The 21,468-nt window shown below is 31.7% G+C and overlaps 1 protein-coding gene across 1 annotated transcript in view; it reads left to right on the plus strand.

The window, feature by feature from the left end:
* LOC148304790 (5-hydroxytryptamine receptor 2C-like) overlaps positions 1-21,468 on the plus strand; it is a 110,627-nt gene that overhangs the window by 79,286 nt on the left and 9,873 nt on the right. Inside the window, exons 2-4 of the mRNA XM_088267681.1 lie at positions 8,501-8,603; positions 9,916-10,037; positions 17,606-17,792. Coding sequence (XP_088123807.1) covers positions 8,501-8,603; positions 9,916-10,037; positions 17,606-17,792 — 412 coding nt within the window. The remainder of the gene's footprint in view (positions 1-8,500; positions 8,604-9,915; positions 10,038-17,605; positions 17,793-21,468) is intronic.

The raw sequence follows: 21,468 nt of genomic DNA on the forward strand, positions 1-21,468 counted from the left end.
GGAATCGAACCCAGGACCTCCAGAACGGAAGCCGAGCGTGCTGACCATTACCCTACGGAGGCGGACAAAATACACATCATACATGAATAAATATTAAATCAAATTTAATGCTTTTTTTATCAATACTTTCTCGTTATTATTTTTTTTGTATTCAAATGCTGTTTTTTGCAAATGGATTTTTTAGTGATAACAAAGTAAAACTTCCAGTATCCGGCCTAATTGAGGATGAGTGTGGCCCGATTTTGTCAAATTTTAAATGTGATCCAAAAAGAAGAATATGCACCTTATCATAAAAGGCAACATAGAGGGTCGACGAGGTGTGGGTAGATGGCAGATCTCCTGGCTCCGGAATAAACGAGATTGGATGGGGATCAGGACCGTCGGGATGCTGTTTAGAGCTGTCCAAGACAAGGACAATTACTCACAAGTATAGTCGACGTCAGGGAGACCTGACATAAGACGCACAGACAGAAAAATAATATGGCAGTCTCGGTACTTACTGAACTTACTACCTGTCATTCACTGGTTCAAGTGTGTCATACGGTGTGTCATTCTTAATATGGTGTGTCATTTACCATTCTACACATGATTGACAACCACACTACTCAAATTTTTGGAAGTTGTATTTATGCTTCAATTGAAAAGTGTACTTTATCAGCAATATCTATGGTCGAAATAAGTAAGTTTTTGAAATTTTATAAAATTAAACAACTTTTATTATCAGTACACTTTAACCTAACGGTTTCGACAATAACCTTGTCATCGTCAGGGTTTATTAAATTCTAAAACATTAAAAATATAAATACTCATAATTAATTACATCCCCTTACCAAAACTTCTACACAATCCGTAAAAATCCTAAATGTCATTTTTTGTGCATTTCGTAGCAACTACAAATAACAACTACGAATGGAATCACCCAAATACGTAAAGTGGAGCACACACACAAAAACCTACTGTGCGGAATTTTTCTTTCTAGGAACAGAAATTGGAAAAATATCAAAAATAGGACTGTTAATTAAATTTAATTGATTATTTATAATGTTAAAATTTTGTTAGGTATATTTTTAATCAGCCTACTTAAAATGTTTGTAAATTCCTTCCCGAATTATTTTTGAAGACGCCTGAAAATAGCATTTCCAATTTATAAGACACCAATAAAAAATCGTGATATTAATAACTCTAAATTTCTGTTCATAAATATAGAATTTACGAACAAAAATTTTGTCAAACTCAAAATGTTGTGAAAGTCAATTCATCGTTATTCATAGGAATCTAAAAACATGTTTACATAGTAGCTAAGCACCAATTTCGTTCAAGACGAATCTACTAATTTTTCATTACCATGGTAAAACTTTGCACTCAGCCTTCTCCACCCTTGCGCTAGGGGAAGATTTATGTCGGCTAAAAAAGGTTTAAATCGATGGGACAAGGCAGGTGTTTGGGGGTAGGATAGAAATTATTATTTTCAACCCCTTCCTGCTGAGCTCTAACTACCTTCGTGCTCGTCTTTCAGTCCTCCTGAAAAATATCCGCGTGGAGCTTTCAGGATAATTCTCATTACATATTTAATTCGGATAATTTGTTATTCCAGCCTTGAAAGATCCGTCCTTTCTTGGCGCTTCTGTAATGCGCCCTTAGCATGTGTCCTTGTGGAAAATTATCTTTATTTATTGTTTCGGCATTAACTTTGTGGTAAGACATGTTACAATAATTAAAGAAAACACTTCGTTTTTTACCACTTGAGTTTAATTATAGACTACATGTTTCAGAAGCTAAACTTCCATTGCTTTCAATTTTTCCTTTGTTTTCAAACTCCGTTCCTTGACTAACCCCTTCCCCTTACTTTCCCCCTATCTTTATTTATAGAACAATTTTATATTTTATATTTTAGTTATTATACAGACCTGAATGATGGAAGTTTAGCTTCTGAAACATGTAGTCTATAATTAAACTCAAGTGGTAAAAAACGAAGTGTTTTCTTTAATTATTGAAAATTATCTTAACTTTTTCGTAATTATGTAATCACCATACATACGGTTTTTTGTTATTGCTGTTTGTATTCTTCGGTCACATTAGAAAAAAGTACTTTTTTAATGTAAGAAGAAATTTTATTTTATTAATTAATATTGTTATAAAAAATATTGTGATTCAATTCATTTACCAGACATCTCTACTTTTAGCATATTTTGATACTAGTTAAGCTGTTCTTCTCCAAAAAGAGACTAAGCTCTTGTGTTTGGAGAATGATTTACACTCATTGTTTATTGTTTATACTTATGAATGATTTAATAGTTTTCTATTCTTTTTGCGTCCGCCTCCGTAGTGTAATGGTCAGCACGCTCGACTACCGTTCTGGAGGTCTAGGGTTCGATTCCCAGGGGGGGTTAAATAAATATAAGTGATTTTTTCACTGTAATATTGATTTCATATTACCCTGGATTGGTACCTGAAGCGGAGGGCTGATCACCTTTCCTTCATGTGTAAACGATCAAGATAACACTGCGTTTATATGAAGCAGTGCCCTATGCTCCATTTGGGTGCGGATAAAGGTTTTATTATTTTCTTTTTCTTTTTATTATTTATCTTGTTTTTTTTATTAACATGTATAAAAAGGGCATTTAATTATTGATTTTTAATTTTTATATCTTCTATCTAAACCAATTTCATTGAAACTAAAAACTACGCTGTATATCAACGAAAAAAACTGATTTCAGATATTTTTTTATAATCAAAGGATTAAAGAATCTGACAAGTTTTTTATTATTTATTTTATATCATATCTTATAAAATATTAACCTTTATTTTTAAAAAAAAATCTGACCTTGAACGTGAACTATCTTAGTCAGACGAATAATTAATGAAGTTCCAAGAATTTAAGCAGTGAGGTTGTCAATCATGGGTGTAATTGGTGAATATTAAAGTAAAGTAGTAAAGTGATCACTAAAACCATCCTATGAAGGTCGTAAGCCCCGTAAATGCCCAGACATCCATATTCTTCTTCATCTATATTGAGATGTCAAAAAATAACACTCAAAATAGACAAACACATCGAGATCTTTTAGTGCACAACCATGATATACGATTTACACACGACGAAGGATTGATAGTCTCAAGAATTAACAATAAATATGGTAGTCCAACACTGCAATATATTGATCCGAACATTTTTAATTTATTGCCGACGGATGTTAGAGGTCAAAATAAAATATGGAATAAAAGGCAAAATAAAGGAATGGGTAAATGATCAAGAGTTAATTTTATGAAAATGTAAAATGTTCATATTCTTAATTTTTCTCTTTTTGTGTGTACATTAGGTTAAAATGGTTAAAAACAATAAAAATGTATTAAAAAATAACTCCACCGACAAGACACACAAGGTAGCTTGGTGGGTCTCTGCAAAATATTTTTTTAATAGGTTAAAAATTGTGATTTAAATAAATGTATACAATTTATGTTAATGTTAATAAAAATATATATATATATAAAACCCTTATCCGCACCCCAATGGTGCATAGGGCACTGCTTCATATAAACGCAGTGTTATCTTGATCGTTTACACATGAAGGAAAGGTGATCAGCCCACCGCTTCAGGTACCAGTCCAGGGTAATATTGAATAAATATTACAGTGAAAAAATCACTTTATATTTATTTGACCCCCCCCTGGGAATCGAACCCGGGACCTCCAGAACGGTAGTCGAGCGTGCTGACCATTACACTACGGAGGCGGACAAAAATATTCGTACAATTTTTTTTAATATGTTAAAAACTGTGATTTAAATAAATGTATACAATTTACGTTAATGTTAATAAAAATGTAGTAAAAAATATTCGTGTATATTTTTTGTTAAATATATACATTTATCTTACTATCCGGTTGTTGATGCCTCCTCGAAACATATGGTTAAGGTTTTATAAGGGATGTAAAAAGGTTGTTTTATAAAAATAGGTCCGAACAACAATTTACATGGGAAACCCTTTTAGATACATCTCCATACGCAAAAAAGTAGAAAAGTTTCGTTCGGGATATAAATCACGAGTTTCACTTAGTTTTTTTTAGAAACTTAACACGTGGCATCGTTCCCCACGTTCTGATACAAAAAAGTAATTGTTTTGCTAAAGTTTATTTGTAATTATTAACAAAAAGTATTAATAATATTATCTCCAAGCACATGAGCTTAGTCTCTTTATTGGAGAGAACTGCGTAAATATTTTTATGACTGTAGCAGTAGAATTGTAGAAAAAAATTAAGTTATTTATTTGGCAGTCAGTGAAGGAAATTTAAATAAATTAGAAATTACACAAAATAAAGCAAAGAGAATAGTTATTAAGAAAAATAGATATATTAATATAGAAAAATTTATAAAAGAACTAATCTGGTTATATATAAAAAGAGACTTAAATTAAATATGCTGATAAATTACATCATTTTTTTAACGATAAATTACCAAAATATTTTAAAGATAAAATAGTTTTAAACAAGAAGTGTAATGAACACATTACTAGAAATAAGGATTAAAATAAGACTGCCATTGTTGAAAAAAACCGCGTCGCAAAATTGTTTAATGTATAAGGGTTCGAAAATGTGTGATGACATGCCTGAATGTATGAAGAATGAAAAGAGTGTAAAAGAATTTAAAAATAAATGTATTGTTTACTGTAAGAAGATGTAAATATATATATGATGAAAAATATGTGTAAATAATGGTTAATATTAGTTGTAATATAAGCTTACTTAAGAAATAAAATTTAAAAAAAAAATAAAAATAAGTCACCCAGTGAAAGGATGTTTCTGCCAGTGTCAGGTATTATTTTTATTTACAAACAAAAAATAATAGAAAATAACAATTAATACAAAATTCCATACTTTAAATGCGTTTATATATATATATATATATATATATATATATATATATATATATATATATATATATATATATACATATTTTTATATATAATCTCTGAAATATAGCTATGTACTTCTTGTGATTATCTTGAATCTATTAAAATGGGTCACAAATCACAAATTTTCAATTGATTGGAAATTGTTTCCGTATCCGAAATGAGAATTTTGGTGAAAACAAAATACGATTTCGGTTTTTATTATTTTCGGATTCTTTGAATTAATCAATTTCAAAACGGGTCGCATGAAATGAATTTCTAATAATAGATAATTGCACAGACAACATTTAATTCGCGGTCCAGATAATCCCAGGTGACGCCAACCATTCCTGATTCCAGAGACAACAGAAATAAGAGAAAATTTGTGAATTATACCAAATCTTACAAATTATTATTTCACAATATTTTTGTAGCTAGCGAAATGATGGTACGCGCACTAAAGCTCTTGATATAAAATTTGAAAAAATATTTTAATTTAAATATGGATTATACGAGATACTGTGAAATATTAAACAATCATTTGTAATTTTATTTTTTTCACTTATATTTATTTGAACCCCCCTTGGGAATTGACCCCAGCACCTCCAGAACGGTAGCTAAGTGTGCTGATCATTGGGGCCAAGTGAGGGTTTGAAGAAGGAAGGTTTGAAGGAATTATTAGTATACTATGTTATTTTTTGACATCTCATCAAAGATGAAGAAGAATATGGAAGTCTGGGCATTTATATATATATATATATATATATATTTTTTTTTTTTTATTTATATATATACATATTTTTATATATAATCTCTGAAATATAGCTATGTACCTCTTGTGATCATCTTAAATCTATTAAAATGGGTCACAAATCACAAATTTTCAATTGATTGGAAATTGTTTCCGTATCCGAAATGAGAACTTCGGTGAAAACAAAATACGATTTCGGTTTTTATTATTTTCGGATTATTTGAATTAATCAATTTCAAAACGGGTCGCATAAAATGAATTTCTAATTATAGATAATTGCACAGACAATATTTAATTCGCAGTCCAGATAATCCCAGGTGACGCTAATCTTTCCTGATTGCGGAGACAATAGAAATAAGAGAAAAATTGTGAATTATTCCAAATCTTACAAATTAATATTTCACAATATTTTTGTCCCAGCGAAATGATGGTACGCGCACTAAAGCTCTTGTTATCAAATTTGAAAAAAAAAATCATTTTAATATGGATTATACGAGATACTGTGAAATATTAAACAATCATTTGTAATTTTATTTTTTTCACTTATATTTATTTGAACCCCCCTTGGGAATTGACCCCAGCACCTCCAGAACGGTAGCTAAGTGTGCTGACCATTGAGGCCAAGTGAGGGTTTGAAGAAGGAAGGTTTGAAGGAATTATTAGTATACACTATTATTTTTTGACATCTCATCAAAGATGAAGAAAAATATAAAAGTCTGAGCATTTACGGGGCTGACGACCGTCATAGGCTGGTTTGTAAAAAAAGGATATGGAAGAGGCCTATATCCAGCAGTGGAAGAAAGAATGCTAAAGAAGAAGAAGAAAATTGTTGGTTTTGGAAGTTAAGAGTTTCTAAAAGAGCTTTTCTGTCTACTACATAAAAATCGAAATCGTTGTAACAAAAAACTATTGTGTGTTTTACGATTTTATGATTGTCACAGTCGTTGTTTACGACACGGTATAATTTTCAAACAATCACTTCCATTTTCACATTACGCAACTTATGAACAAAAACATAAATATCAAATCCGTGCAAGTTTTGAAGTACAAGACGCGGTCGAATGGGAATAGAAAAAAAACATTTTTTTTATGTTTTAAGTTAAAATTCTTCGCAACTTTTTTCCAAAGTTGAAAGTTTTAGATCCTTCTTTCTACAGTCGTGAAACTTATTAATATCGAACCATTTTGTACGTTCTTGAGTGTCACGTTTTTCTGACCTCTTTTTCTTCTACTAAATACCTTTTTTTTACTTTCAATATCTTTCATGACGATTTTAAATTGTCTTCCGCACAGCAATCTTACTTTTCGTTGTTCGTTGAAAATTTTGATTCACGTTTGAAATCCGTGAAACTACCCTAAGTTAATTTTAACAAAAATTAATTTTAATAAAATTAATTAACATTGTTTTCACCACTTTTTTTATTAATACAATTTAACCTACCGGTTTCGACAATACTTTGTCATCATTAGGGTTTATTTTAAATCAAAAACATTAAAATAGTATCACCAAAAACTTCCACACACTCCACAAAAATCCTAAATGTTATTTTTTAAAATAACATTTAGGATTTTTATGGAGTGTGTGGAAATTTTTGGTGAGAGTTTGTAATGTTTTTAATGTTTTTGATTTCAAATAAACCCTGATGATGACAAGGTATTGTCGAAACCGGTAGGTTAAATTGTATTAATAAAAAAAGTGGTGAAAAAAAAACAATTTTAAAGATATTTAAAAATCCAGTAGAACTGAGATTTTAATATGATCGTGATTACTTTAACAAGTGTATAAAGTAATCACGAAAATCACCCTATGAAAGCCGTAAGCCCTGTATATATTAACACTCTTATAGACTTCTCTTCATACTCGACTTCCATTTTCCTTCTTCTTCACTTTCCTTCTTCTTCATATGTGTTGAAATGTCCAAATCTAATACAATTTTTTTTATAATTAAAATTTTGTTTTATAATCACTTTAAATAATTTATTATAACTTAATTTTAATCTCTACCGGTTTCGAAGCTAGCCGCTTCTTCATCAAGACTGATTAATACTAAAACACTATCTACTAAACAATATTCAAAATATTTTGACGGTTATGGAACGAAGCTTAGGTAGATCTGAAGTGGCTTTATTTTTGTTGACTTAAATTAGATTACTTATAAATATAAGAAATTAAAAAGGCAATTAATAATAATTTACAACTTATAAATACACAAGTAAATGATTATTTTAAAAGTCCGTTATTAAATATGTTTCAAATCACTTATCATCCCTGATCCCTTTTGACTGTGACTGCCAATCAACAAAAAAATAAAGCCACTTGAGATCTACCTAAGCTTCGTTCCCTAACAGTCAAAATATTTTGAATATTGTTTAGTAGATAGTGTTTTAGTATTAATCAGTCTTGATGAAGAAGCGGCTAGCTTCGAAACCGGTAGAGAACTACTCAAATTCTTGGAAGTTCTGTATATATGAACCAATTTAGAAACCTTGTTCTTGAATCAATAGAACTTCACTATTTCCATATTCTTCTTCATCTTTGATGAGATGTCAAAAATAATATGAAAATAACTCCTGTAATTGGAGATAATCCAGATTTTGTGAACAAGTATTTGGACACACTCAAAATGTTGTATTTCAAAACAAAGTTACACTTTAATTATAAAATGGAAAATCACAAAGTTAGTGCTTCAAATATAAATTTTACAATTTTTTTTCTTCTATCTCTTTTCTGTACCTTTATTTGTATCTACTATTCTTCTCCTGTTTATTCCTTCCATCTTTGTCCTCAATCACATCTCTTATGCTTCCTTTCTTTCTACAACATACCTTGCGATCAAAACTTACTGACTTAATTTTCTTATTTCTAGGTTACTGGCCTTTTGGGTGGGTTTGGTGTAATGTCTACGTAACCTGTGACGTCCTCGCGTGCTCGGCAAGCATCATGCACATGTGTTTCATATCATTAGGAAGGTGAGTATATCTTCTTCTTCTTCTTCTTTTTCTAGGACTAAGTCCTGTCACTCTGGTCCACTTCTGAGAGGTGGAAGACCAGCTATCCCTCCATCGTTTAGGTGGTCTTCCTGGGGGCCTGATCCCGCTTATGCTGCTGTCCGCTGCTATCCTCACCACTCGATCCAAACTCGCTCTTCCCACATGATTTCTCTAGAAACGTCTTCTTTCTCTTCCCCCATCGCACAACATCTTCAACATCGCAGATTTTTCTTATTTCTGAGTTTCTAACTCTGTCGCAAAGTGTTAGGCCTGCAATGGGTCGTAGAGTCTTCGTTTCGGATGTCCTAAAAAGGCTTTTTGCTCTCGCGGTGTCGGCTCTTGTTTCCGTGAGTATATATGCATACTAACTAACTAACCATCACGCCTCTTCCCCACGGGGGTAGGCAGTGAGACAAAAATCTCCACACCAGCTGTGTGTTCAAAAAATCATTGCCTCTTCCATTTTCCTCGTTCATCTCCTTCATTGCCTCTTCCATTCTCCTCGTAACCGCCGATTATTCCAAATTCTGACCTGACCACCTCCAAGTATTTACCGTACTTGATCATGCCAAGTTTTCTTCGGTCTTTATCTGCTTCTCACTCTTCTTCTTCTTTCTTCACTCATTCGTTCCACATGTCAACACACCTTTCTTAGTTTTATCGATAATGGTTATCTCAGCCTTGAATTCATTCTTAATATCGCCATTCGAAAATCTGACATACATAATTTTACCGCACATTTATCTGAGGGATCGCACTTCGACTGCATTCAGTCTATTTTCATCCTTATTTTGCCAACCCCGCATTTCACCATACATTAGGGTCAAAACTAAGACTCCATTATTTCTGTCAGTTTAATTTTTTACTGAAAGATTTTTATTTGTTATAGCTGAATATATTCATTTATTTATTGATTTGGCGTTTAATTTGTAGAACTCCATTTTAATTTATGTATTAATTTTAAATCAAACACAGATTTTTTGAGTCTACTAAGTTGTATTTTATTAACAAAAACACATAAAAAATTATATTGTGACAATTGTTTCGCCTTATTAGGGCATTATCAAACGAATGTCTCTTTGATAATGCCCTAACAAGGCGAAAAAATTGTCACAATATAATTTTCTATGTGTTTTTGTTAATAAAATACAACTTAGTAGACTCAAAAAATCTGTGTTTGATTTAAAATTAATACATAAATGAATATATTCACTCTGTTCCCAGCATTCATTTTCCACCAGCTCCTGCAGGTCTTTAAAAAAAATTGTTTCAAAATTATTTAATTTTTCAGATATCTGGGTATAAGAAATCCACTTCGTACTCGACACAGTGCTACAAAGAAGATGGTTGGAATAAAGGTAGCACTGGTTTGGCTTCTAAGCATGCTGGTATCCAGTTCAATCACTGTTTTAGGTGAGTTTTTCATGAAAATTTTTCACCTTTTTTTATTTATTTATTGGAAAACCAACAGAATATTTTATCAAAAATAACATAATATGAAAAAATTTAAAAAATAACATTCTAATTAGAGGTTTTCATGTTATTTTTTGACATCTCATCAAAGGTGAAGAAGAATATGGAAGTCTGGGCATTTACGGGGCTGACGACCGTCATAGGCTGGTTTAAGTGATCACTTTACACACGTGTAACATTCACCAATTCTACCCATTATTGACAACCACACTACTTAAATTCTTGGAAGTCCTATATATATGAACCAATTTAGAAACCTTGTTCTTGAATCACTAGAACTTCACTAGAGGCATCGATTGGTGAGATGTAAAGAAGCTTTTTATCAAGCAGAAACTCTTATATTAGTATGTGAGGTGCGAATCCTGGATTACATTAACATACTTGAGAAACGCTTGGGAATATCATTTTCACCTTTTAAATAATGTAAAAAAATAACTCATAATTGGATAAAAAGTATTTGGATACACTCAAAATGCTGCATAAAAAAATAATACTTTTTTTTTTTAAATCTCTAAAGAAATTAGGGTTAAACATTCAACATTTCAAATGGCTCAGGGATAGCGAAACGTGACATCATCACGTGTGACGTCATAACTGATTCAAATTCCCGAAGTCCCTAGCGGACTTGCGATGTGATTGGATAATGCGTGCTGTGGGAACACAAGTAAACAACATTGAGTTATATCACTCACTCCTTTCAACAACGTCATATTTCAAAAATCGTAAATTTTCAGTTGTGCATGTTTTCGGAATGCCCAGAAAATGTACTTTATCCCAGCAAAAGCGGCATATTTTTAACATAATATTTAAGCGCTACGGAACAGAAAGTGTTGTTTTTGCATTTTGAAGAAAAGATATTGTTTAATTATTTTTTTAAATAAACAAAATATTTTTCAAATGGAAAAAAAACTTTCAGGTTTCACCTAAAAACATCTGTTGCACAGTGAAAAGTTCAATAAGTGGCTTGATACTTATTTTTAATACATTTCATTATATTCTTAAACTATAAAAACGATATCCAGAAAAATCAAGTTTTTTGATATTTGACGTTGTTGAAAGGAGAGCGATATATCAACATGAACGGGTAATGCTGGAATACGAAGTAAATCTTAACCCTCATTTCATGACTTTTTTTATTTTAAATAAAAATAATTATTTCTATAGTATCTTAATAATAATAATAAAAACCCTTATACGCACCCCAATGGTGCATAGGGCACTGTTTCATATAAACGCAGTGTTATCTTGATCGTTTACACATGAAGGAAAGGTGATCAGCCCTCTGCTTCAGGTACCAATCCAGGTTAATATTGAATAAATATAACAGTGAAAAAATCGCTTATATTTATTTGACCCCCCCTGGGAATCGAAAATAATTACAGAACGGTAGCCGAGCGTGCTGACCATTACACTACGGAGGCGGTATAGTATAGTATCTTACTCTAAACAATAGAGGAAAAATTAATTTTCAAAAAAGGATTAAAAACTTTTTACAAGGAAAATACTATGGTTTCTAGTTGAATACCACTTTAATTTATCAGAAGGGAAGCAAGATGAAAGCGGATTACTTTTAACACAAATGTATTCAGTTCTATCAAATTACAATCAAGAAAATACTTAAGAATAATCGCGTGATTCTAATATGAGAACAATTGAAGTACGTGTCGATCTGAGGACGGGCGGCGATGAAGTGTGACGGGTTCGCTTCCGTTCGTTGCGGGCCTCGTGTAGGGAGCTCGCTATTTCACTCGATTTGAGTTGCCATAGTCGATGTGTGGGTTGCCACAATACTTTTGTATCAAATTGGCAACAACATGCAATGGTTATCCTTATGGGATATTGATATAATTTTAACACGAACCTTTGGCTATGTAACAGATTTGATACACGATGCAGCGAAGGGCTAGATTTATCTGGATTAACTTAGCATTACCCAATGCTGTTGGGTAATATTCGAAAACGGACAAAAATAATGTGGAATTGGCAGTTTACCCATATATACCTAGGTCTACCCAACACAGGCCGAGTAATATTAGGTTAGGTTAAAAAAGTTTTGTTTTATTTTAAATTTACTATACGATATGTTGTTACTCTTCTATGATTTTTTTAAAATTATAAAACGCATAAATTCAAATAAATCTTTTTTATAACAAAGAAAATATTAACATCGTGACTGAATTTGCAGCAAAAGTACATAAAACTATACTCCAAAATTATTTTAGTACAAAAATATTTGTTTTACGTTACAAATTTTACAACATTTTGAGTGTGTCCAAATACTTGTTCACAAAATCTGGATTATCTCCAATTACAGGAGCTATTTTCATATTATTTTTTGACATCTCATCAAAGATGAAGGAGAATATGGAAGTCTGGGCATTTAATATAAGAGTTTCTGCTTAATAAAAAGCTTCTTTACATTTCACCAATAGATGTCTCTAGTGAAGTTCTAGTGAATCAAGAACAAGGTTTCTGAATTGGTTCATATATATAGATCTTCCAAGAATTTGAGTAGTGTGGTTGTCAATAATGGGTAGAATTGATGAATGTTACACGTGTGTAAAGTGATCACTTAAACCAGCCTATGACGGTCGTCAGCCCCGTTTATGCCCAGACTTCCATATTCTTCTTCATCTTTGATAAGATGTCAAAAAATAATAACAAATTTTATCTGATGTATTTTTATATGTATTTGGAAAACATACACAAATTGGAAACACAGAGATCAACGAACTGGAAGTAAATAATATCATTTCCCCGCTTTATTCTCCATTTTCTTGTAGTTATATGTATATGCTTCACTCCGGAAATAGAAACCTGCAGATTTCTTAGAATCTCTCTGTATTCTTCAGTATTCAATATTCAATGGAATGAAAATTTCACAAGGGAGTTCGTTTGAACATAATGATATTATTTTATGCACCTTTTATGAATGAAATATTGCAACGTTTCAAAGTTGCATTCAAAGTAAAACATGTGTTTTTTAAATACATTTGAGATAAGCTTTTTAAATAAATCTGAACACGTAAATAAAAATTACTTAAAACCAAAACAAGTAACGTGTAACATTCACCAATTCTACCCATTATTGACAACCACGCTACTTAAATTCTTAGAAGTTCTATATATATATGAAATTTTGAAATATTATTCTTGAATCACTAGAACTTCACTAGAGACATCTATTGGTGAGATGAAAAAAACTCTTCATTGAGCAGAAACTCTTATATCCTATATAGCCTATGACGGTCGTCAGCCCCGTAAATGCCCAGACTTCCATATTCTTCTTCATCTTTGATGAGATGTCACCTCTTTTTATTATTATACGTACTTATACGAGTACGTTTACAGATTGCGAGATATTTCATTAAAATTTCTGACATACTTTTCACGATGATGGCGCATTAACTTAAGTGTTTTTTTTTCCTTTTTATGTTATTATTCAAATACACAGACCATATAATGTAATCATATTCTGACTTGTAGAGGGATTACGAAGAATGTCGTACCTCCATTTTTTAACTGCTTTAAAAAGTTTTATCCTGTTTATTTATTGATTTGGCGTTAAATTTGTAGGACTCCATTTTAATTTACGCATTAATTGTTAAAAGAAACACAGATTTTTTGTGTCTACTGAGTTGTATTTTATTTTTAAAAAATACATAAAAATTAATATCGTGACAATTCGCTCACTCCTTTCAAGAACGTCATAAATCAAAAATCGACAATTTTGAGTCGTGCATGTTTTCGTAATGCCCAGAAAATGTACTATATAACAGCAAAAGCTGCACATCTTTAACTTAATATTTACCCGCTCCAGGGCTGAAAGTGTTGTTTTTGCATTTTGAAAAAAAGGTATTGTTTAATTATTTTTTGAAATATACCAAATATTTTTCAAATGGAGAAAAAACCTTCAGGTTTTACCTAAAAAGATCTAATGCACAGTAAAAAGTTCAATAAGTGGCATGATATTTATTTTTAGTACATTGTGTTATATTTTTAAACTTTAAAAACGTTCTCCTGAAAAATTAAGTTTTTTGATTTATGACGTTCTTGAAAGGAGTGAGCAAATTGTTTCGACGTACCTAGAATATAAAGCTTTATAAGGACCGTCAGTCCATTTAATCTTCACATTCGTTTGCTAATGCCATAACTAGACGATATAATTGTCACAATATTAATTTTAATGTATTTTTAACGATAAAACACAACTTAGTAGACTCAAAAAAATCTGTGTTTGATTTTACAATTAATATATAATTTAAAATGGTTTTATCCTGTTTGGTAATCAATTTAGGTCGAAAAATATCGGTCTTTGAGAAAAAAATACGCTTTTACTATTACCACATACGTGACGATAACGACATACGTACTACATAAGAAATGACGTGTAAATTATATGAGTACTACATATATCGCTCACTCCTTTCAAGAACGTCATAAATAAAAAAAACTTGATTTTTCAGAAGAACGTTTTTAAAGTTAAAAAATATAATACGATGTTTTAAAAATAAATGTCAAGCTACTTATTGAACTTTTTACTGTGTATGTGATCTTTTTAGGTGAAACCTGAAGGTTATTTCTCCATTTGATAAATATTTAGTATATTCAAAAAAATAATTAAACAATACCTATTCTTCAAAATACAAAAACAACACTTTATGCCCTATAGCGGGTAAATATTAAGTAAAAAATATGCCGCTTTTGCTGGGATATACTACATTTTCTAAGCATTCCGAAAACATGCACAACTGAAAATTGTCGATTTTTGATTTATGACGTTCTTGAAAGGAGTGAGCGATATGTGAGTTTCAAAAAAATAAGTACACCCATACCTCGCTTTACGGCATAGATACGTTCCACGAAACTTGGCCGCAAAGCGAAAAGCCGTATAAGGAATTAATTATTTTATTACAAATTACATACAAATTCAATGGGATCGGTTCCAAATTTGTCAAATATGTAACATAGTTTATCATTCAAAATGCATCTTATCTTTTTATTTCATTTAAATCAAAATACATACATAACAAGTACAAACAATTGTTTATAAAATAATAACAGACTCCAAAAACCAACAATAGATAATCTTTAAACAAAAATTAAACAAATGTAAATAAATATAAATAAATTGTTTGGTCAAATTATAAGCTAAAACAATATACATGAAAATGATATTTTCTGGCGTTTCTCATGTATGTGATTATAATCCAGGATTTGGAGCTCACATAAGAGTTTCTCTTCAATAAAAAGCTTATTTTCATTTCACCAATAGATGTCTCTTGTGAAGTTCTAGTGATTCAATAACAATGTTTCTGAATTGGTTGATATATATATAGAACTTTCAAGAATTTGAGTAGTGTGATTGTCAATAATGGGTAGAATTGGTGAATGTTACACGTGTGTAAAGTGATCACTTAAACTAGCCTATGATGGTCGTCAGCCCCGTAAAAATACCCAGACTTCCATATTCTTCTTCATCTTTGATGAGATGTCAAAAAAATAATATGAAAAATGAAACAACTTCATGTTACATAAAATATGTATATGTATATGTACATACATGTAGTGTGGTTCTCAATCATGGATAGAATGGTGAATGTTAGGTGTGTGTCACTTCAACCAGCCTATGACGGGTCGTAAGTCCTATAAATACCGATACTTACATATTATACTCTTCTCCACCTTCGGTGACATATCAAAATGTAAAAATACTTTTCTCTTAATTTTTTTCCAGGACTTTTAAAGAAAGTAATGAAAGTCTCGTTAAAAGCATTTAAATGTCGCAACCTCGTTTTGCAGCGCGACCGTGACCTCATGGCTGGTATGTAATCTCTGTTAGCTCTAGAATATTCGCATAACTATGGGACCATTTTCAGTCCATTCTGGTCGTACTAACCGATGTTATTTACAAAGAAATGTTAGTAAATCTTTCTGATACTACATTTTCAAGTGAATCAATACTTCTTTGATGAACAGTTGCCGTATGTCTAGGACCATGTAGCTTCTAAATAGTTGAGAGGATGTGTCGAGATGCGTTTATTTATGATTCTTAAGATAAGTTTTTGGACATTGAACACTGGGTCCAACGTAGTTTTGGCATCTCCGCCCCAGCCAATAATTCCATATTAGCCATGGGAATTATCCATTCGACTAGATTTTACTCATTGTATTTTCGACTTTTACGCAGGCAATGCCTTAAAAATTCCATGGATGATAAATGAAGTTTTTATTCATAGTGTTTGCAGACAGCATGAATAGTGATGATGGAGTGCCTCGGCGGGAGGCTTGGTACACTTCACGCGCGCTTATGGAAATGCAACGTGAAATATTCGGAAACTGAGTTATTTACGACTATTAACTTGAATAAATATTTATTTTTTAACAGAAGCGCTTTAAATGAATCATCAACGATTATGAGTTTTTTTTATATTTTTTAAAAATCAAGTTTTTTTATTTTTTATATATCGTAGTCGTACAGGAGAAAGTCACCAACTAATAAAACGTAAAATGTTCAGGAGGGTCATTTTGGTCACTTTTGCTTGGCAAGAAAATAAACATCAACGCAGATAGTCATTTTTAACAAGTCAATATATAATACTTCCAAGTTTAAAATCCTTTGGGATTTTTTTCAGGGCAATATTAAGCTAGTAAGATATCAAATAGTCAATGATCACGTTTTTGTGAAAAATGCACTTGGTCACTTTCTCCAAGAATGTTAAATGTAATGCTCCTACTGAATACAAATACCCAGTGATGGGTCTAAAAAAAATTAAGAACCGGTTCGCCCTTTGCATACTATCCCCCCCCCCCCTATAAAAATAGTTTTTGTATTTATTACTTTTTTATTCTGCACATAAACAGCACATTCACATAACAACTGAGAACGCTCTAAATGCTGAAGCGTATATCTTTCACGATATTCTTTTTAATATGTGTAATAACTTTCTTTAAATGTATTTTCTCACTATTTTTTTTTATCTTTTCAATATTTTTTTCTCTTTGTGAGGTTCAAATATTTTTACAATGTGGCGGACCAAGTAGGTACATAAGTTTAAAAAAATTAGGCACCGGTTTGCTAGAACCGATGCGAACCGGCCGAATCCCACCACTGCAAATACCTCCTGCTTCATTGTTACTTACTTCACTATATGTGTATCTCCAAAAACAGCAAATATAAATAAATTGATTTATAAAAGGCATTATATAAGACTCCGATGTGTATAGTAATTATATTTTTTTTAAAGAGAAATATTAGTGTTTTTATTATTTACACAAATATTTCTATTTCATACTATTTCTGTGAGCCTAAGCGGCTCATCATTAGAAAAAGGTATCAAATTGCGGTAGAGGGGTTTGAACCAAGAAACTCTGACTTAAGAGTCCGCGACACTAACCACGGGACCACAACCCGTCACTGTGACATTTGTATTATCTGTGAACAATATTTGGACACACTCAAAATTAAAAATAAATATTAAAAAAGCATCCTTTACTTTTGATTCCAGGTGTCATGAACAAAGGTAACATAATGCCACGAGCGCAGGAGTGCGTCATCAACAACAGGATGTTCTGGGTGCTGGGGTCCCTGATCACCTTCTACGTACCGATGGTGGCCATGGTGGTTACATATGCTCTAACTGTCCAACTGCTGCGCAGGAAGGCGCGCAGACCAGACCCCGAATGCTTCAGAAGGTAAGGTCTAAAAAAATCGTAAGAATATCGACCCTTCCCAATTGATTTACTACCTTTTTCAACGGTTAAAATAATAATAAACCCGTAATACAATATAGATTTTTAATAGAGAAATTCATCACTATACGAATAATACACGAACACTTAATAAATACATGTGGAGCCGATAAACACAACTATGTTTGAAGTCCTAACAACATATTGCTCATACCCAAATTAACCAGCTGCCTGACATACATATATTTAAATAGAACCCAGTCAGGGTTCCAAAATAAATGAACTGAAGAAATACTTTATGGAAATATAGTATAGTTGTATTAGTGATAAGTTACATTTTCTCATTTTATTTCCTTGAATTTTTTTCACATTTGTATAAAACATATACAAAAATGTACTTTCAAGAACGTCATAAATCAAAAAACTTGATTTTTCAGGAGAACTTTTTTAGAGTTTAAAAATATAACAGTGTATTAAGAATAAATATCAAGCCACTTATTGAACTTTTTACTGTGCAACAGATCTTTTTAGGTAAAACCTGAAGGTTTTTTTCTCCATTTGAAAAATATTTAGTATATTTAAAAAAAAAAATTAAACAATACCTTTTCTTCAAAATGCAAAAACAAAACTTTATGCCCTGTAGCGGGTAAATATTGAGTTAAAAATATGCCGCTTTTGCTGGGATATAGTACATTTTCTGGGCATTCCGAAAACATGCACAACTGAAATGACGAATTTTTTTGTATGACGTTCTTGAAAGGAGGGAGAGCGACATGTGCAAATATCATCCTTGCATCCTTGATAGAAAAGATATATTATGTTGACATATTGTATTATATTTACTCATACCCTAAGTGCCAATACTTTAGAAAATTCCCAGAACAATTCCAAGAAAGTGTTGCCAAATAACTTGAAAAAATTACCCTACATTATTTAACCCGTAGCGAGAGTAATTCATTTTATTTTTTACACACTATTCATTTCCAGCAAACTTGCGAGTACCTGTTTAATAAGTGGTAGCACTTCTTCTTAAAGACAATAACGAGTCAGGAAAGGAATATTTGGCACATGAAAAATATTTATCATCCACGAACCCAATTATAGTTTCGAAAATCTAAAATTAGGCACACGATAAATATTTACAACGTTTTGAGTGTGTCCAAATACTTGTTCACAAAATCTGGATTATCTCCAATTACAGGAGTTATTTTCATATTATTTTTTAACATCTCATCAAAGATGAAGAAGAATATGGAAGTCTGAGCATTTACGGGGCTGACGACCGTCATCGGCTGGTTTAAGTGATCACTTTACACACGTGTAACATTCACCAATTCTACCCATTATTGACAACCACACTACTCAAATTCTTGGAAGTTCTATGTATATGAACCAATTTAGAAACCTTGTTCTTGAATCACTATAACTTCACTAGAGACATCTATTGGTGAGATGTAAAGAAGCTTTTTACTAAGCAGAAACTCTTGTATTAGTATGTGAGGTCTAAATCCTGGATTATAATCACACACATGAGAAACGCCAGAAAATACCATTTTCATTTTTATTATTTAGGCTTTTATTTTGACCAGATAATTTATTTACAACATTTTGAGTGTGTCCAAATACTTGTTCACAAAATCTGGATTATCTCCAATTACAGGAGTTATTTTCATATTATTTTTAACATCTCATCAAAGATGAAGAAGAATATGGAAGTCTGGGCATTTACGGGGCTGACGACCGTCATCGTAATATAAGAGTTTCTGCTTAGTAAAAAGCTTCTTTACATCTCACCAATAGATGTCTCTAGTGAAGTTATAGTGATTCAAGAACAAGGTTTCTAAATTGGTTCATATATATAGAACTTCCAAGAATGTGAGTAGTGTGGTTGTCAATAATGGGTAGAATTGGTGAATGTTACACCTGTGTAAAGTTATCACTTAAACCAGCCTATGACGGTCGTCAGCCCCGTAAATGCCCAGACTTCCATATTCTTCTTCATCTTTGATGAGATGTTAAAAAATAATACGATAAATATTTATCAATATCCATATAAACTCAATTATATATTTTTTTACTGACATCTCAACATATATTTTGCCTTTGTTCCATATTTTATTTTGACCTCTAACATCCGTCGGCAACAAATTAAAAATGTTCAGAACGATATATTGCAGTGTTGGACTCCCATATTTACTGTTAATTCTTGGGACTATCAAACCTTCGTTGTGTGTAAATCGTGTATCAGGTTGTGCACTAAAAGATTTCGATATTTTTGTATATTTTGAGTGTTATTTTTTAACATCTCAATATAGATGAAGAAGAATATGGGAGTCACAGCATTTACAGGGCATTTACAGGGCTTACAACCGTCATAGGCTGGTTTAAGTGATCCCTTTACACACATGTAACATTCACCAATTCTACCCTTGATGGACAACCATAATGCTCAAATTCTTGTAATTTTTAGAAGTATATTTAAATATTTTGTTCAATTTCAAAATATAGAGCTTGAATTCACTAGAATTTCACTAGAGACATCTATGGTGAGATGAAAGAAGCTTTTTTATTTATTTATTTTTATTGAGAGACTCTTTCATTCTGGATTTTATTTACATACATGAGAAGCGCTAGATAACATCCTTTCCATATTTTTTTAGTCTATAATTTGACCAGTTAATTTATTTACAACGTTTTGAGTGTGTCCAAGTACTTTCTAACAAATCTGGATTATCTTCAATTAAAAATAAAAAAAATAAACCCTTTTCCGCACCCAATGGTGCATAGGGCACTGCGTCATATAAACGCAGTGTTATCTTGATCGTTTACACATGAAGGAAAGGTGATCAGCCTTCCGCTTCAGGTACCTGTCCAGGGTAATATTGAATAAATATTACAGTGAAAAAATCACTTATATTTATTTTACCCCCCTTGGGAATCGAACCCGGGACCTCCAGAACGGTAGCCGAGCGTGCTGACCATTACACTACGAAGGCGGACTAATCTTCAATTAGACGTCCATATTTTCTTCATCTATGTCGAGATGTCAAAAAATAATATAAAAAAAACAACTCCTAATTGGAGATAATCTCGATTTGTGAACAAGTATTTGGACACACTCAATATGTTGTAACTCAATTATCCGTTTCGAGTTTCAACAACCGAAAATTTGGCACACGAAAAATATTAATCAATATCCACGAATTAAAATATCTGTTTTGAATTTTAATAAACCAACAGACACAAACACTCTTATCCGTGCAATTATCACTTGGGAGCGCGCCAAAGATTGCATTTCGGACCCATTATCTATGGAAATGTGTTTTATCTCGGCGGATATGCGAGACAGATTCACCTTATATCCATCTTCTGGAGTTATTATTTCTACACGGCGAAAAGCGCACTTTAATGGAAAAACTTTGTTTCCACCTTGAGTACAGTGCGTTTCGAAAACAAAGTACCCATAGTAATAAATCGAACGTGTTTTTTTCAACTTAAAGTTGCTAAAATGATTTTTTAATATACCCCTCACTTCTTTTAAGAACGTCATAAATCAAAACACATGATTTTTCTGGAGAACGTTTTTAAAGTTTAAAACTATAACACAATGTATTAAAAATAAATATCAAGCCACTTATTGAACTTTTTACTGTGCAACACATCTTTTTAGGTAAAACCT

The sequence above is a fragment of the Brachycentrus maculatus genome, unplaced genomic scaffold (genome assembly GCF_059751285.1).
Source record: "Brachycentrus maculatus isolate JH-2025_06_01 unplaced genomic scaffold, ASM5975128v1 h1tg000303l, whole genome shotgun sequence".
Classification (NCBI taxonomy): Eukaryota; Metazoa; Arthropoda; class Insecta; order Trichoptera; family Brachycentridae; genus Brachycentrus; species Brachycentrus maculatus.